Source organism: Delphinapterus leucas, unplaced genomic scaffold, assembly GCF_059928025.1.
Source record: "Delphinapterus leucas isolate spDelLeu-1000000601 "Yukka" unplaced genomic scaffold, BTC_Dleu_Yukka2 spDelLeu_asBTCV2_sq25, whole genome shotgun sequence".
NCBI classification, from domain to species: Eukaryota; Metazoa; Chordata; class Mammalia; order Artiodactyla; family Monodontidae; genus Delphinapterus; species Delphinapterus leucas.
The window spans coordinates 9,898,274-9,915,987 of NW_028322234.1; the positions used below are offsets into that span (position 1 = coordinate 9,898,274).

Consider the following 17,714-nt stretch of genomic DNA (forward strand, 5'->3'; position numbering starts at 1 on the left):
GACGTTGGAGAATGTTTGTTACCGCAGCATAACCTAGATTTCCTGATTGATACACCCAGATATTTCCTTGGTTCACTCCTTTATCTCCTTTAGATTTCTCTCAAATATCACTTTCTCATTGACTTTTATATGGCTCCCAGGAGGCAGATGGGGGAAAAGAATGTTTCCTGTATATCTGACAGAGAAATTAAGGTTCAAGATTACAATGAGCTGGTTGTCCTCTGAGCCTCTGTTTGGAGACAGTTTCTCCTACATCTTGACTTGGTTGATTCCCTCTCATCACTCAGCCTTTCATTCTACTGTGCCCCCTCTCGGAGAAACCTTCCAGCCAAAAGGGCTTGCCCCTCCTCACAGCACAGACAGAACTCTCATTCACTTCCAAGCAGGTTTTGCTTTCTGAATCACTTTGTCAATATATGCATTTGCATTTGAAGTCCCTGTAGGCGGATTGTTTAAATAATAACAATGACAGGGAAATGCATTTATCCCAAGTCCCAATGATCAGGCTGTTTCCCTGGGAAACGAAGAGGCAGGTGGGACAACAACGGTCACTTTAGTAGAGCCCGTTTGAGCTGACAACCAACATCCCTTGATTCCCAGAATCTCCAGTGGATGGGGAAACTGAGGCCGAGGGAGATGATTTGCCTGGCTCACACAGGGTGCGGATGGCACAGCTGGGGCTAGACCCATCATGCTGGCTTGTATCCCTCAGATTTTTTTTTCTACCTCACTCCTTCACTGCACTTACATAGTACTTTCTGTTTATCACAATTGGCCCATGAGAGCCTTAAAGGAGAGGAAAAATACTGATTCACCCCCACACTGTTGGTACCTAGCATGATGCCTGGCGCTTAGCAAGCATTCGATACTCATCAAACAAATGGCTGAGTCTCAATAAAATCCTTAAGTGCCTTCTGTTTTATGGCTTATTTTCCTCTAATTTTTTTGAGCATGTTTCAGTCAGAAAAAGTATAGAAGATGTAAAAAAGCAACAAACCTCAGTTCAAGAGAACACCCAACTCCCCAGCATAGGGGATAAAAACGGGGTGGATTTGACTGTGAAACAGCCAAAGCCCCACAGTGGCCATGAGGGAGGTCATATGTCTGTCCCAGTTTGTCCCAGTTATTAAATCATGCAACGCCTGTTAATTATTTTTTGAGTTCTCCTTTCCCCATTCACTCTCAAAATTATCCTGGTTTGGGCAGCGAATTATATGGTCTTTCTGCCTCTGAGGTCTCCTGTCACCTCCCCTGGCCTCTTCAGCTCCCTTGTTCACCCTCACTCCCTCACTTCCAGCCACATGGGCTCCTCACAAGTGCCAGAACCACTCCTGCCTTAGGACCTTTGCACTGGCTGTCCTATCCACCTGGGTCTCTCTTGCCTGACATACCTACATGGCTCTCCCTCACCTCTTTCAGGTCTTATTAGAAGAACGTCAACCTCTCACCTTGAGGATCCACAGCCCCTCTACTGCTTTATTTTTCACCTGAGCTTTCATCACCCTCTTACACAGGAGTTGACAAACCACCACCCACGCATGCCACCTGTTTTTGTAAATTAAGGTTTGTCGGCACACAGCCATGCCCATTCAGTATGTATATTCCCTGTGGATGCTTTTGTGCCACGAAAGCAGATTGAGTAGTTGTGACAGAGACTGCATGGCCCACAAAGCCTAAAATATTTAAGATTCTGCCATATATATAAAATTTTCTTAATTATCTTGTTGGCTGCCTGCTTCTCCCACCAAAATGTCAACTCCCCCCAAACAGGGATTTTTTGTCTCTTCCATTTGCTGCATATCCTTGGTGCCTAGAACGTTGCCTTCATGCAGTACACATTCAATGAACGTTAGTTGAATGAATGTGTGATCTAAACTCCCCCAGATCTGATGCTTTGATGTTGGCCAAAATAAACATCTATGAATTATACAAGGGCTTAGGTCAAAGATCAGTTTCAACCATTAGTGACCATTTGTCAAGGGACTTGCATTTATAATCATCAACTAAGCACAGTTTTACCATTTTCTTAATTGCCATTAAGTGAGGAATAGAAATAGAGAGTAAGAGAAACACACAGAGAAAAGCACAGAGAGGTGGGGGAGAGAGAGGAATAAAGAGGCGAAGAAAGGAAAGGAGAGAGAAAGAGAGAGAGACAGGAAGAAACAGAGAGAGACAGAGAGACTAAGAATTAAGAGAGGCAAAAACAGAGAGGGGAAAAAAACAGAGAAGGTGAGAATCATAGAGAGAGGGAGGGAGTGTAACAGTTACTGCTCAGTGCTGGGTTCAAATCCTGACTTCATTACCCGTGACTAGGGGATCTTGGCAGGTCACTGCATCCCTGTGAGCCTCAGTTTCCTCATCTGGAAGATGGACCTAAAAATATTTCCCCTCATGAGGTTGTTTTATGGATCAGTTGATGATACAAGGAAGATGTAGGGATGCAGCAGGCTCTCAGCGAATGGTGTACAGGTCCTGCCAGGGCCCCAGACTCTTCCTCTCCCCACCCTGGTAGCAACTAAGAGAGGGCAAGTCCCATCGCCCACACTGCACCCCCAGGCTGTTTTAGCTCATTCAGTGAGAAGCATGTTGGGTATGTCCTCTGTGTGGGGTAGAGGTGATTTCTGATTTTTTTTTTTGTTTTTGAGTCACGTATGCACATATGGTGAGGGGGTCCTTGTGAAATAAGGCTGCCTGTTGCTCAAGCAACACACAGAGCCACCAACTTTTGTCTCCAGCAAATGGCTCCAGTGCAGCCCTCCTGGGCTTCCCCATGCCGCCCCCTTGAGCTCAGAGAGCCAGTCCTCCATCCTGTTTGCCATGGGAGGTAGCAAATAGCAGATTCTGAGGGAACTGGTGTTGAGTCAGAGCTGGATTCCAACCTTAACTCCCTGTGTGTGGCCTTGGCCCTCAGTTTCCTCATCTGTAAAATGGGACTATTTAAGGTTCTACCTTAGAAGGTTACCATCAAGGAGTCACAGGCTGGTGCACAGAGAAACACCCAGAGTAGTGCAGTACAGAGGAAATAGCTGATAGCCCATTAGGATTCCAGAAGGCTGCCCAGATCCAATGTGGGCCCCAGGAAGGTCCAGGAATGGGCACAGGAGCCCTCTGGGTCCTTCAGAGGTCCAGGACAAGGGTAGAGCTCGGCTATGTTGACTGAGGTTCATTTTATGGCAGTTAGACATGACTCGGACCACACTTCTGGCAGAGAATTTCAATATACTTGCCTTTGTGGTCTTTGGGCTTGGATAAGCACTCATCCCACTACAAAATCATAATGTGGGCAGGTCCACCATGCCCAGGGATGCCTCAATGCCCCATCTTCAAGGATCCCTGGTCTTCTAGAGCAGAGTTTCTCCACAGTGGCACTCTTGACATTTTGGATTGGGTAACTTGTGGTGGGGGCTGAGCCAGACACAGACAGCGAGAATTTCAGTTACTTGCTAACCTCCTCGGAGGGTTTTCCTAGCCAAGCAACCACAGAAATCACTGCGAGATTCCCTCAGGCTCAACTGGGGTGGGAATCCTTGGGGAGTCTGTGAATTTGCATGGGAAAAAGTTAATCCTTCACTTCCCCTAATTTCCACCAGAAAGTGGGGCATTTTCTTCCATTACGAGGGGAGGCAGCAAACTGCAACAGTGTGGGCAGAACCGGTGATGCCCCTCACCCACAGAAATCACATGTAGTTCACAGATATCCCACAAAATCTTTTAGCTTCAACACTCCCATGAAATTATGGGGGTCATCTGACTCATTGCCAGGTCCTGTTGGCAATGTGTTATAAACACTAAAACGACGTCACCAATCTGTTTTTAACAATATTTTTATAACAATTTCAGTACATTTGTCTTCCTTCACCATCTCCAGTCTTTTAATTTATTAGACTTTAAAAATCATTACACTGACAAAGGGGTCTGTGGCTCAACAAGGTTTAAAATTCTTTCAGGTGGATTCTCTTTGCTTCCAATCTTCCATCTTTCTGACCCAGACTTAGTGAGAGTTTTAAGAAGTTCCTCCTTTGAAAATTAACTGCCCTCCTTCCCGCCTGCCCTTCCTCTCTCCCTCCCTCCTTTTCCCTCTCTCAACCCCCCACCTCTCTCCCCCTCTCCACCAATATCTATTTCTCTGGGTTCAGCTCAGAGCACAGGGAAGAGGAATGCAGAGCTTGCAGGCTGGTACTGCCATTTCCTGTCTGGCCACCTCTGGCAACTTTCTCAACCAGAGTCTTATTTGTAAAATGGGTGACAGTAATCTCTCCTTCACCAGTTATTTATAGACTTTATTTGGGTTTGACCCCTTTTCAGGATCCCATGCAGGATCCACCATTTCATTTAGTCCTCACGCCTCCTTAGGCTCCTCTGGTCTGGGTCAGTTTCTCAGTCTTTCCTTGTTTGTCACGACCTTGACTGTCTTGAAGAGAACTGCTCAGGTATCCTGCAGAATGCCCTCCAATCTGGGTTTGTCTGATGTTTTGCCTATGATTATGGGGTTATGAGTCTTTGAGAAGAAAACCCCAGAGGTGAGGTTCCCTCCTCATCATATTAAATCAAAGATCCTATGATCACACATCCACTGGGATGTCAAAATTTGTCACTTGGTTAAGGTGGTGTCTTCTAGGTTTCTCCACTGTGAAATGATATATGTCCTTTCCTTATGCTATTCCTTAGAAGTGAGTCACTAAGTCCAGCCTATCCTCAAACTGGGGGTGGGGGAAAGATTAAACTCCATTCTTGGAGGGGGACTGTCTATATATATTAAATGGAATTCTTTTGTAGGGAAGATTTGTCTCTTCTTCACTTATTTTGTTTATTTAATAATAAAGCAATAAAATGACCATTTATTATTGTTATGTCAATCAATAAGTAATTTATATATTTTGACGTGGACTCTCTCTGGACAGGTAATATAAGATAAAAACACCCGGCATACAATGGGCACCCAGAAAATGCTCTTTTTCCTGTCCTTCCTCCCCATCTCCTGGTCTATGAGTAACCAAAAATCTTTTTCCTCCTAAACTCTTAGCAAGACAAGTTTAAATGCACTCCCTGATTATAAAAGTAAATTATGAAACTACTATACATAAAATAGATAAGCAACAAGGATTTACTGTATAGCACAGGGAATTGTATTCAATATTTTGTAATAACCTAAAATGGAATAAAATCTGCAAAAAAATAACTGGATTACTATGCTATACATCTGAAACTAATGCAATATTGTAAATCAACTATCCTTCAATTAAAAAAAAAGAGGATAAAAGTAAATTGTGCTCATTGTAGAAAATTTTGACAATATAGAAAAGTATCAAGAAGATAAAGATTCCCCAATCCCACTACCTAAAGGTCATCTTGGTACAGCGGACTCCAGCCTTTTTTCCTTATATTTTCAAAATTACACACTTGAGATTATAAGGTTCTACGGATTGAATTGTGTCCCTTCTCCAACCCAATTCATGTGCTGAAGCCCTAATCCCTGACATAATGGCATTTGGAGATGGGGCTTTTGGGAGGTGATTAGGGTTACAGGAGGTCATGAGAGTGGGGCCCGCATGATGAGATTAGTGTCCTTGTAAAAATCACTAATCCCAGAGAGCTTGCTCTCTCTCTCTCTGCCCTCACCATGTGAGGACACAGTGAGAAGGCAGCCGTCTGCAAGCCAGGAAGAGAGCCCTCACCAGAACCGGACCACGCTGACACCCTGATCTCAGACTTCCAGCCTCCAGAACTGTGAGAAAGTACATTTCTGCTGTCTAAGCTGCCCAGTCTATGGTGTTTTGTAATGTCAGCCAGAGGTGACTAAGACATAAGGCTTACCTCACCTTGATTCTTTTTTTAAAATCAGTTCCCCCCCCACTTGTCATTATATGGTGAGCATTTCCCCGCATCCTTAAATATTCTCCCAACAGATGATTTTTAATGACATGATACTCCATCATATGGAGGGACCATACGGTATTTAACCAGTTGCTTCCAGTTTTGTTCTATTTTTACAAATAACGTTGGGGTGCACATCCCAATATAAATCTTCGACAGGGGTGCTGATTAGTTAAGGTTAGGCTTTTTCTAAAAGGCACTTTAACCAGGAAGCCAAGTGGGAAAGAAAAGAGACAAACTGAAAAGGGAAAAACCTGGACGGGGCCCCAGCACACCGTGTAGGCGAGCTGCTGTTCCCTTTGCCAAGAATGTTCTCCTCCCAAACATCTGCCTGGCTCTCTCCATCTCTGTGGAAATGTCACCTCCTCTGAGGAGCCTTCCCTCATTGCCTGCCCTAAACTAGCCCCCACACCCCAACACCTGTCCTTTTATCCTGCTGTTGTCCTCATAGGATGACACAGGTCATGTCACCACGTCCCACATTATGTATTTGCTTAACATCTATCTTCCACTCTCTGAGTAGTTTATTATTTATAATGTTTATTGGTCACATCTGTCTCCCCTACAAGGATGGGGATTTTTGTCTGTCTTCTTCATTGTGTTGTCCCTGATCACCTGATCATTTCCCGGCACACAGTAGGCACTCAATAAGTAATTATGGAATAAACAAATGGATTTCAATGATACCGAGAAAAGAAATGAGATGTTGGGATCATAAAGCACTGCCCACCCAGCTGGATGACATCCATCTGGCATCTGTGCCTGTGGATTCTAAGATGCTTGGATCAGGTGCTTCTGGACTCTTCCCATGGATCTCACCTGATAGCGGATGGTGAAGTCATGCTCACGGGCTTGGCTCTAGCACAAGCATAAAGGACAGATAGTCCAGACACTGTGCCTGCCTGTGGCTGGATGGAGCTAAGGGAGTCCTAGGGCAGGCCTGGCAATGGCAGAGCACAAGGGCAGGACCCAAATGAGTCTGGAAAAGCAATAGCTCTGTCCTTGTCAGCAGAAACTCAAAGATGCCACTTAGCCCCTGCCCTTAGCAATGAGTTGTCCTAGTGGTTGTGTTTCAGGGTGGGGGGGAGGTTGTCTTAATTTAGGAAGCCCCAGACAAGGGTTCAGGTGCAAGCACTTCATTTGGGAGATGTTATGAATTGAATTATGTCCCCACCACCCCTGCCCCACCAAGATCTGTTGAAGTCCTAACTTCCAGGACCTCAGAATGTGACCTTATTTAGAAATGGGGTTGCTGCAGATGTAATTAGTTAAGATGATGTTGTACTGGAGTAGGGTGGGCCCTAAGCCAATACGACCAGTGTCCTTATAAGAATATGGCCATGTGAAGATGGGGTATTCGAGTGGACAACAGATAATCTATAAGCCAAAGAATGCCAAGCATTGCTGGCAGCCACCAGAAGCTGGAAGAGACAAGGAAGTATTCTCCCCGAGAGCCTTTGGAGGGAGCCTGGCCCTGCTGACACCTTCTGGCCTCCATACTGTGAGGTAATAAATGTCTGTTGTTTTAAGCCACCCGGTTTGTGGTAATTTATCACTGCTCTAGGCTCGCATCAGGCTCAAATTCCTGTTCCCTGGGTTTCCACCCAAAGCATGCCTGTGGGATGTAAGTGCATGACTGTGGGATGTAAGTGCATGGAAAATTCTAGAAGGCTACTCTGAGTTAGTGGCAGTTACCAGGGGGGTGAGAGTGGCAAATAAAGTGGGACCCAGTGGCTCACTCCACTTCTTCAGGCGCTGCTGGAGTTTTCACACTGAAAAATTCATTTACATTTTTAAAAGGAGTGCCCTTTGGGGTGGAAAATTTGGCCTACAAATTTGGACCATGCACTGTTCTAAATCTTCACATATATTCACCTCCCTCAGTCCTTGTGCCCTGTGAGGTAGGACTGTGCTTCTCCTCATTTTGCACACATGGAAATGGAGGCACAGAGAGCCCAAGTGACTTGTCCAAGGTTGCACAGCAAGGAAGTGGTGGAGTCGGGAAGGGAACCCAAGCAGCCTGATGCCTGACTCTGTTCTCTCAACTGTTTCCCCCGAGTTTGCTCCCCCCAAGGTGATTCAGCTCTAAGCTTCCAGGGCAAATATCCCCTAAGATGATGGTGCTTACAACTACAGAACCCTCTGGAAATTCGTGTCCCTGCTCACACTTCCTCATCCACCACTGAGCTCATCTCCATTGTCTTCCTATGAACCTCGGACCCTTTTTCTGGATGTCCAACCCCATGATATAACCTGTTTCCATGTTCAGACTTTACTTAGCTCCTGTTCTCCACCCCCACTCTCTGCCTAAGTTTCCTTACCTTCCTGTCTCCCAGTTCTGTTTCACTCCCAGGAGGGTTCATTTCCCTCTGAAGCCTCCTCTTGCAACAGCCTTGTAAAGAAAAAAAAACCTAGGGACTTCCCTGGTGGTGCAGTGGTTAAGAATCTGCCTGCCAGTGCAGGGGACACGGGTTTGAGCCCTGGTCCGGGAAGATCGCACATGCTGCGGAACAACTAAGCCTGTGCGCCACAACTACTGAGCCTGTGCTCTAGAGCCCGTGAGCCACAACTACTGAAGCCCGCATGCCTAGAGCCCATGCTCTGCAATGTGGGAAGCCACCGCAATGAGAAGCCCACGCACCGCAACGAAGAGTAGCTCCAGCTCGCCACAACTAGAGAAAGCCCGCGCATAGCAACGAAGACCCAATGCAGCCAAAAAAGAATAAATAAATAGAAAAAAAGAAAAGAAAAGAAAATAAAAGAAAAAAACCTAGAGCCCAAGCAAGCTTTGGCCAATTGGGTGTAGCCTTTAGCCCAAGCTCTTTGCAGGTCAGGGCCAAGAAAGAGCCTGAGCATCTCAAATCTGCTGTCTGTTCCTAGAGATGCTATGCAGGATGGAAGGTGGGGGGCAGGTAGGAGTGTACATCTTTTCTGACCTGAACTTAACATTTTCAAGACCTAGGACAAGAGTACCAACTGAGGCCCATATATATGTGTAAATATTTAAAAGCTCCTAAATAAAATGTGCTGTATGTGTCTCCTTTACAAACACACCTTCATAAGCACTTGGAAGGTCAGTCTGGAATTTAGAATCTGGATGTCTGCACTGGATAATGGCTTGGGGACAGGCTTCCCTGCCCCTTGACCATGGCCTGCCACCTGGAGGCAGGGGAGGGGGTGCTCCACACACACATGCATGGACACACCACCTTGCATGTCCAAACTCCAGCCACATCTGTGCCAACAGCCACCCCAAGGACACCCTTGGCCCTCAGGGGATACAAGTGGGCAGTGTAGTCAGAGAACAGACCCATGGAAGAATCTCATTCAAGTCCATGGAATCTGGGCTTGGGGAGGGAATTCTAGGATCTAAGATGACTCAAAATGTGATCTAGAAAGTGGAGTGGTGGTGGCACTAGCGCCTGGTAGACATTTCCTGTCAGCCCCATAGGGAGGGGCATGGCTGGAGGAGGGCCAGTGAGGGCTCCAGTGCAGAGCCCCTTTGCATAGGTGCTCAAGGACACTTCTCTATCTCTCATCTATGTTGGTTTTTAACTTACACAACCTTTACATATTCAAAAATCTAAAATTATATTTGAAAACTTGTGCAATTAAAAATTATTCAGCATCTGTATGCCCTCTAGATCTCCATCTCCCGAGGGCCCTTCTCTACTTAGAGTTCTGAGGACAACACTCCCATATCCTCAAAGGACTGAGCCTTAGGCCGGCTCTCCTGGGGGGCCGTGTTGAGTTGTCCTTCGGCTGCCTCCCCGGCTCAGGTTCCCTCCACTGCAGCCTCAGGAGTTGGCTGGTCCTGGCTCTCCACGACCCCTTGTCACTTACGTTGTAGAGGAGGTCAGTCCACCCTTCCATGGTGATGCACTGGAAAACAGTCAGCACTGCAAATAGGATGTTGTCGAACTGAGTGATCCCATTGTTGGGCCCTTCCCAGTAGGGCTGACATTTGGTCCCATTGGGGCAGGTGCGGGCAGGTTCCTCTGTCCCACACGGAGCTGGAGACTCACCCTGAATGTCATCTATAAAAGGGAAGGGGAGAAAAATCAGGGGAAAGGGCCAGCAAAACCAGCTCTGAGAAACAGGAGCCAGCGAAGATTCAATGCTGTTGAAGAAAAAGGGCTATTGAGATGAATTTATCAGTCTTTTTCCAAAAAGCAAAGTGTTTGGCTTTGTTGACCTATTCATTGTTTTTCATTTCATTAATTTCTTCTCTAAGCGTTGTTCCTTTTTTGTTCTTTTCCTCAACTTTTGGGATGAATTAATGTTCCTTAAGGCTATAAACTACTCTTTAGATGCAGCTTTAACTGCATCTCACAAATTCTGTCATGCATTAGTATCATTATCGTTCAAGTAAAATATTTAGCAATTTCTGTTATTATTTCTTCTTTGACTCATGGATAACCAGGAAGCACTAAAAATTTGTCATATATCTACAAAAATAGAATAATATAATGAATTCCCCTGTACCTATCATCAATTTCAACATTTATCAACTCAGGGCTAATCTTGTTTCATCCACATCCCCTCTCCATACTAAAATATTTTACCTTGCCACTAAAATATTCTTAAAGCAAATCTCAGACATCCTACCATTGCATCCACAAATAAGAAGCATGTCTCCTAATTTCCAAAAACTTTGATTTCCAGCTTAATTGCGCTGTGGTCAGAGGATATGTTTTGTATTATTCTGCCCTTTGAAATCTGTTGACATGCACTTTAAGGTCCCCAATACAGTCAGTTTTGGTAACTGTGCTGTGTGCATTTTGAGGTGGTTGGGGGCAGTGTTCTCCAGACTTCCATTAGGACAAATTTGTCAATTGTGTTGTGTTATTCTTCTGTAGCCTGACTAATTTTATTTTCTTGAGATGTATTGGGCTCAGGGAGCTGTTCTGGGGGTGAGGGAGGCCAGTACACACAGTACTCACCCTTAGGCACAGTAGCTAAGCTTTCTCCCCAAATAGCAGGAGGAAGATTGTGAAAATGCCACAAGGAAAGAGACACATGTCAATGGATGTCCCTTTTGCTGGAAACCAAAAACAGCTTCCTGGAAAAGTTGGGCTGGGCCATAAAGGTCGGGTCTGAATTCTAAGGTGTTGATGGGGAGACCGAGGAGAGACACCTTCATGAGAACACGGAGTTAGGGGAGCACAGAATATCCCAGGCTTTTCCCCATTGGACCAGAGCCGCGGATATGAGGGGATTCTATCCAGTGAACGATACTTTTGAAGGTTTTCAGAGAGTGACACTGTCCGACAAAAAATCAAACAGCTGAGTGTGTAAACTCAAGCTCCCACTAAACAAAAATATATCTCAATGTGATATATTTATATATAGGCTATATATAGCCTACATACGGGCTTTGCAGCCCATTCTTAACCTCCATTTAGTAAGCAACAGAGTGAAATAAACCAACATAGAATGCATGAATCTTATTGGTCTTTGAAACTCCGGTTAAATAGAAACTCTAGGTCATGCAAAATGACATTTACCACCTCAGAAGGGACACCTACTACTCAAGAAGCGATGACACATCGGCCACTATTTTAAGTTGTGGGAAACCCCTTCCCCACTCAGGCCAGATTTGGTACAGGGGTTATTATTTAATGAATACAGATTGGAAGGCAAAATCTTTTAAACATAAGGCTCAGGGCAAGGGGGAAAATTCCATGGGCTCCTGTAATGAATGGGAACCATTGTTTGTTGGGAAGGTCACCTCTGTCCAAAACCTTCTCCATTTCCACCTTGTGTCCAAGTCTGGCTCAATACCTATCCACCAATGTGCACCCTCCCCCCCGCCACCCGCCCCTGGGTTAGCCTAGTGAACACTGGTCCCTTTCTTTCCTCAGGGCTACAATAGCTCCCGAATGTTCACATTTGGTGAGGAGACAAAAGCAGCATCAACGTGCATTGCTATGGACTCGTTGCAGACCAGGGGTCTTGTTTCCTCAAACTATTTTGGAAGCTCTTAGAAAGGAGGACGCTTCCACTTTTCCTTGGCATTTCTCTGGGTGTTTAGCACGGTGCTGGGCACACAGGAACCGGGTTCCTGATGATAAGGAGAACCTGTCTGCAAGAGAAAACCTGTCTGTCTTTAGCAGCCTTGCCTAGTGGTGTTCTTGATTGCGACCCGCTCCCCCCAATCCCCCACCTGCCCCCTCATCACGAAACACTCTGAGGGCTGCTTCTAGAAAAGCAACCATCCAGAGAGTCTGAGGAATTTGATTATAAATATATTTTAAAATTAACCTGCTGCCTGGGTGTCTGTTTATATCTGTCTCTTACTCACATGCCTTATATTTTTAATTGCGAGCTTTTCAGTCATCCTCCCTAAATCAAGGCCTCCTACCCTCCGGTTGCCCCACCCACATCTGTCCCCTTAAAACCTCAATTCAGACTCAAGCCAGTCCTCTGTCCCCTTTGCTGGAGAGAGAGAGAGAGAAAAAACAACAACAGCAACAAGAAACCTAGGATCCAGGAATCCTGGTTTCTCTATCTCCGGCTGATTTTTCCGAGGGGCCCTGCCCTGTATCTCTCCCTCTAGCATTTCTGCCTGGGTGACGAGGCCAGGAGCAGAAATAGCTCTGCCTCAATTAACACCTTCTTCATCGGGGAAAGAAATAATTAGGACATCCCATATTGAGCAAACTTCACAAGCCCAGGAGAGAAGGAGACGGGAGGAGCAAGAAAAAGGAGGCAATAAAAGCATCTCAAATAAGCCTTCCTTACTGGGTTTTGCTGCCCTCTGGGAGGTCTGGGGAGAGGGCTCTGCTACCCAGGGGTCATCGGGAAGAGAAGGTGGATGGGAAACCACTCCAGGTCAGAATCTTCTTCCTAATAAAACAGGCCTGAAATCTCTTTCCCTTCCCAACGGGCTCCCCTTTGGGCTTTAACTGTCTCAATTCACAGTTTCTTTGACGCACGACTAGCACTGTCATTCAGCCGGTCCACACTGAGGCGGCCCGTGGTCCAAATATTGAAATACAGGCTTCCCTCCTATTTGATTTCATTTGGTTCTTGGTCAGAGAGCAAGTAGCTAGGTTTGGATAGCAGGGGATTTAATCAAAGATGTATCTGGAAGTTATTGGGTCCTTGAATGTGTGGATAGCATTGTACAACCACGTTGCCCCACTGCTGATTCAGAGATGAGCACCAGGGCTGTGCCTCCTGGCCCTCCTGGATTTTCTCCTGCACCCACCCTGCTTTCTTGATCCAGCAGCTAAGGGGTTGACACTGGCATAGTGCCGGGAGCGGATGAGCCAAGATCCTGCTTGCACTCTGGTTCTGACTGGCTGGTGCCAAGACTCCCAGCGGGATGTCTTTATGGCACATTCAGGGGGAGACCAGGAGCCATCCTCGACTCTCTCCTCCAGGGTAAGAAGGCTTTAGAACTCAGCATGCATTAGGGTCTGGGGTCACTGCAAGGTAACTAGGCAGAGGCTGTGGGCACTGCACCTATATTCTGCTGTCATTTGCCCCTACATGCTCCCACCGAAAACACCTTTGATACGTGCTCCAGCCCAGTGTCAGGGCAGCCAGCAGCGCCAGGGCCTTAATGCCCTCCCAGGGGGCAGTCCTTGCCAATTTCAGACAGAATTTGGTGGATAAGTAGCCAGCTCCCTCGCCCCACATGTGGGATGGCTCTGAGTGTGACGTACGTTGTTTCCCCGAGGTGCCCCATGGAACTGAGGTCTGGTTGCCCAAGATGGTAACCTACTTGATAACACCCCCTTTACTAGATGTTTTCCTTCCCTGTCTCACTTCTCCACTCCTCTGATGGTGCTTCCTGGGATCACTTCCCAAATAAACCACTCACCCCGAGATAGCTTCTCGGGGACCCCAATGCAATGCCCCAGCAACAACTAAGATCTCGGGGACTGTTTCACCCCCTGCCTTGCCTGCAGTGCTTTCGGGAGGAGGTTCTCCCAGCTTCCAGGAGAAAGAAGCAAACTCCTGTAGATCCCTTGCAGGAGCTTATCCCTAAGGGAGAAAAGAAAGGGGAGGAAGGTTGGGAAAAAAATATGCTGCTGCTCAGACCTACCTGTGCCCTCTTCAAAGCAGGTGGTATGAAATTTTCCCATATAAAATTCTAACCCTATGATTGCAAAAATAAGGATTGCAAAAAATAGGAGAAGGCCGATCTGCAGCAGGGGGATCATTGCCTTCATGATCGACTTCAGGACGACTTGTAAACCTGGGGAAACACACAGAGAGAGGCCCCACAGGCCCATGAGAAGGCACCCCCAAATCCCACCCCCAAGATGCCTCCTGAGGGAACCCAGAGCATGCAGGAGGCTGGGGACTGGGCGATAGTGAGGGAAGATAGATGGAAGACACAGAGGCTGATCGTTATAATAATAGGAACAATTTCTCCTAATATTTTAGAGCACTTTTTTTTTTGGTTTTTTTTTGGCCGCGCCGTGCAGCTTGTGGGATCTTAGTTCCCCAAGCAGGGACTGAACCCGGGACTATGGCAGTGAAAGCTCGGAGTCCTAACCACTGGACCGCCAGGGAATTCCCCACTTTTTATCTTTAAAATATTTTTTAAAGTATTGGACATAGGCTGTCCCAGTTGATGACCTTTTGGGCAAGAAAGAGGTGGAAATTCATGGCTTTCTGAGCCCCGTTCTTGGGTGTCCGGTGGCTTTCACCCAGAGCGGGGTGACTTTTTCTAACTTCTTTCCACCAAGAGAGGGCGTCTTTTCCTAATTCATACAAAGGCGCCATATACGCTAGTCGCAGCTCTGCCTGGGAAAGCAGTCAATGTCCTAGTTTCAACCCTGAGAAACCAGACATTATTTCATTGGCTTTTAGCAACAACCCCATGAGGCAGGCTCACGTGTAAAATTATCCCCATTTTACAGAGGTGGGAAGCAAAGCTCAGCGGATGTCATGATTCACCTTAGGGCATGATAAATAACAGGGCCAGGATTTGAATCCAGGTCGGAATGATGTCAAATCCTCTGTTTGTAACCACTGTTCTGTATGTTTAGGAAAGTCCATGGTTAAAATGAGGATTCAAACATACAGCTTGGGTCTTGCTTCTTGATGAGAAGAACTTCCCATGGCCCACGATTAGCACCTCCTGATGGGTGGAGACCACAGGGGGACTATGCTACTCCAAGGGGTCCAAAATGTAAGGGTGATTGATGCACGTGGCAGAGTGGCTAAGGCTCTGGACACTGTCTGAAGTTGATGTCCAGGCCAGATCTCCTTTGCTGTTGGTGGACCCTCCCTCCAGCTGCTGTGGGCATTTGCTGCTAACGGCTCCCAGATGCTCCTCTTTTCATAGTATTGCCCTTGGTTATCAAAAGCTCCTCACCTGGGAGGCTATCGCTTCCCCACCTCCCACCCCCAATAACTGACCACAGGAGTACAAAAGACCGGCCTGTTGCCTCAAGTGAAACAACTCTGACGCTATTCACACTCCAGAGCTCCCTGCAGGATCCGGCTGAGACTGCATCCTTGTTCAGATTCTTCTGCTACCCCGTCCTGCTGCCCTCATTCTCTCTCTCCTGACAGCACTCCCCCAATAAAGCAAGTGCATCTGAACACCTATCTAAATCTGCTTCTAGGGAAGTTCCCATTCTGAACCTTGGTTTCTTCGTCTGTAAATGGGGATTAGAATAGCACCTCCCTCTCAGGATTAAATGAGAAGGTTCATACCTAGCAAAGTCCCTGGCACATCATAGGTGGTCATTAAACAAAAATTCTTATTAGTATTAGCTTTGGGATGGCCCTTGATTTAATACGACGTAGGCACCCACTGGAATCTTGCAGACACTTGAGTAGAAGTGCCTTCTTTCTAACAAAAAGACCCTGCTGGTGGCTATGTGGAAAATCTTACTCTTTAAATCTGGATGGCAATGAACCTGAATAACGAAGTTAATGAAACGTAAAATGGTGGTAATAACAGAACATACTTCACAGGCATGCTGTGAGGATTAATGAGTTAAAAAAAAGTCAAATACTTAGAACAGTGCCTGGTACATAGTAAGTGCTTATAAATAAAAAATAATAGCACAGGGAGATCATAGTAAGTGCTTATAAATAAAAAATAATAGCACAGGGAGATCAGCTCGGTGCTTTGTGACCACCTAGAGGGGAAGGATAGGGAGGGTGGGAGGGAGACGCAGGAGGGAGGGGATATATGTATGCGTATAGCTGATTCACTTTGTTATACAGCAGAAACTAACACACCATTGTAAAGCAATGATACTCCAATAACGATGTTAAAAAATAGGAATTATTATTATTATTACTACTACTACTACTGAGGCAGTAGGACCGAAAAAGTTTAGCCCTGTTTTGCTTTGTTTTTCTTTTGTATTTTCCAGCTGAACCTAATTCTGACCCTGTATAGTGCAGCCACCCCCAAAGGATCTGGAGTAGAAGCATCCCTGGAGGATGAGAAAATAGCATGGAACGAGTATAGATTTTGGAGCTCGTTGCTGTCAAGCTTTAAGAACTCAGGTGAGTCATTTGACCTTTCTGAGCCTCCGCTTTTTCATCTGTAAAATGGGTTCACTGGGTGATGGTGAGGATGAACTAAGATAATACACAAAAAGCTCTTTCTGCTGTGCCCAGTACACAGTAGGCACTCAATGAATGGTAACGGTCATTGCCACCAGTATTACCAGGCTTGGGGTCAGGCTGGCTAACTCTTAATTCTGCCATTCTCAGCCATGTGACTTTGCTCAAATTATTCAGCCGCCCTGAGCTTCAGTTTCCCCATCTGTAAAATGGAGATATCAGCATTATCGACTACACAGGGTTGTGAGTATGAGGACCTGGGTGGCGCTTACCATGGCTCCTGATAGAGAAATGCTCAATAAATGGGTGCTGTGGTGATGGGTGAGGCTCCTGGCTGGCTTTCAGGAGCTCATCCAGACCTGCAGCCTGGTGGGGAGTCCCCTGAGGGACTTCCCCAAAGTGGAGGCTGCCCTGACCCAGGCTGGGGAAGCACCCAAGGGTTCCTGTGACACGCTATGCAGAGCGGAAACCAAGGGCTCGCGGGACCCCTGAGCAGACCCCTGGTCACGGTTGGAAACTCACGCACTTGGGATTCCAGACACCAGCTTGAGCGGCCGCAGCACTCGAACTGCCCTCAGCGTTCTTAGGTCAAACTCCGTCCCAACTGTTGCCAAGATGCTGGAAGAAAGAAGCCAGAACAGAAAGCAGAAGGTGGGTTTCAGGGTCAGATAGGTGGGCGGGGGTTCGATGTTGTGGTGTATTGGCTGGGTGACCACAGGCAGGTGACTTGACATGGCTGGGCTTCAGTTTTGTCACCTGTAAAACAGTGTTAATAGCACCTGCTTCACAGGATAAAAGGTGATTTACGAAGACCCCAAATAGGTGTATGGTTGATGATACTCAGTAAACATTCGGCTGAGAAGAACGGGAGCTTCCTGTGGCACCTGGTCGGGGTGACTTTCAGTGTATTTTGCAACTCACAATCAGGATGGATCCTGGGGAGCCTGGGAGGCCCTGGGGGAAGGACCAGGGGGAGTGGCAGATCCTTTGGGGCTCAGGTCTCTTTACCAACTGGCAAGAAAGCAGTTTAGTGTTAAGATCCCAGCCAGCATGGGTTCAAATCTCAGCTCTGCCACTTCCCAGCTGGGTGACCTTGAGCAAGTTACTTCCCCTCTCCATGCCTCAGTTCCCCCTTTTGTATAACAGGGATCACAACAGTACCTACACATCAAAGGGGTGTGAGGATTAAATGAATTGATACATGTGAAGTGTTTGGCATTGTGCCCAGAACACAGGAAGTACACTAAGCTACTCAAACAACCCAAACAATGGGTGTAGCCCTGCTGGGGTGG

General features: G+C 46.6%; 1 protein-coding gene across 2 annotated transcripts in view; it reads right to left on the reverse strand.

Annotated features, from left to right (window-relative positions):
* CACNA1A (calcium voltage-gated channel subunit alpha1 A) overlaps positions 1-17,714 on the reverse strand; it is a 236,709-nt gene that overhangs the window by 108,887 nt on the left and 110,108 nt on the right. For both annotated transcript variants that reach the window (XM_089905382.1, XM_089905383.1), the window contains exons 4-6: positions 16,949-17,040; positions 13,931-14,083; positions 9,718-9,911 (exon numbers count right to left, since the gene is read on the reverse strand). In XM_089905382.1, coding sequence (XP_089761508.1) covers positions 9,718-9,911; positions 13,931-14,083; positions 16,949-17,040 — 439 coding nt within the window. The remainder of the gene's footprint in view (positions 1-9,717; positions 9,912-13,930; positions 14,084-16,948; positions 17,041-17,714) is intronic.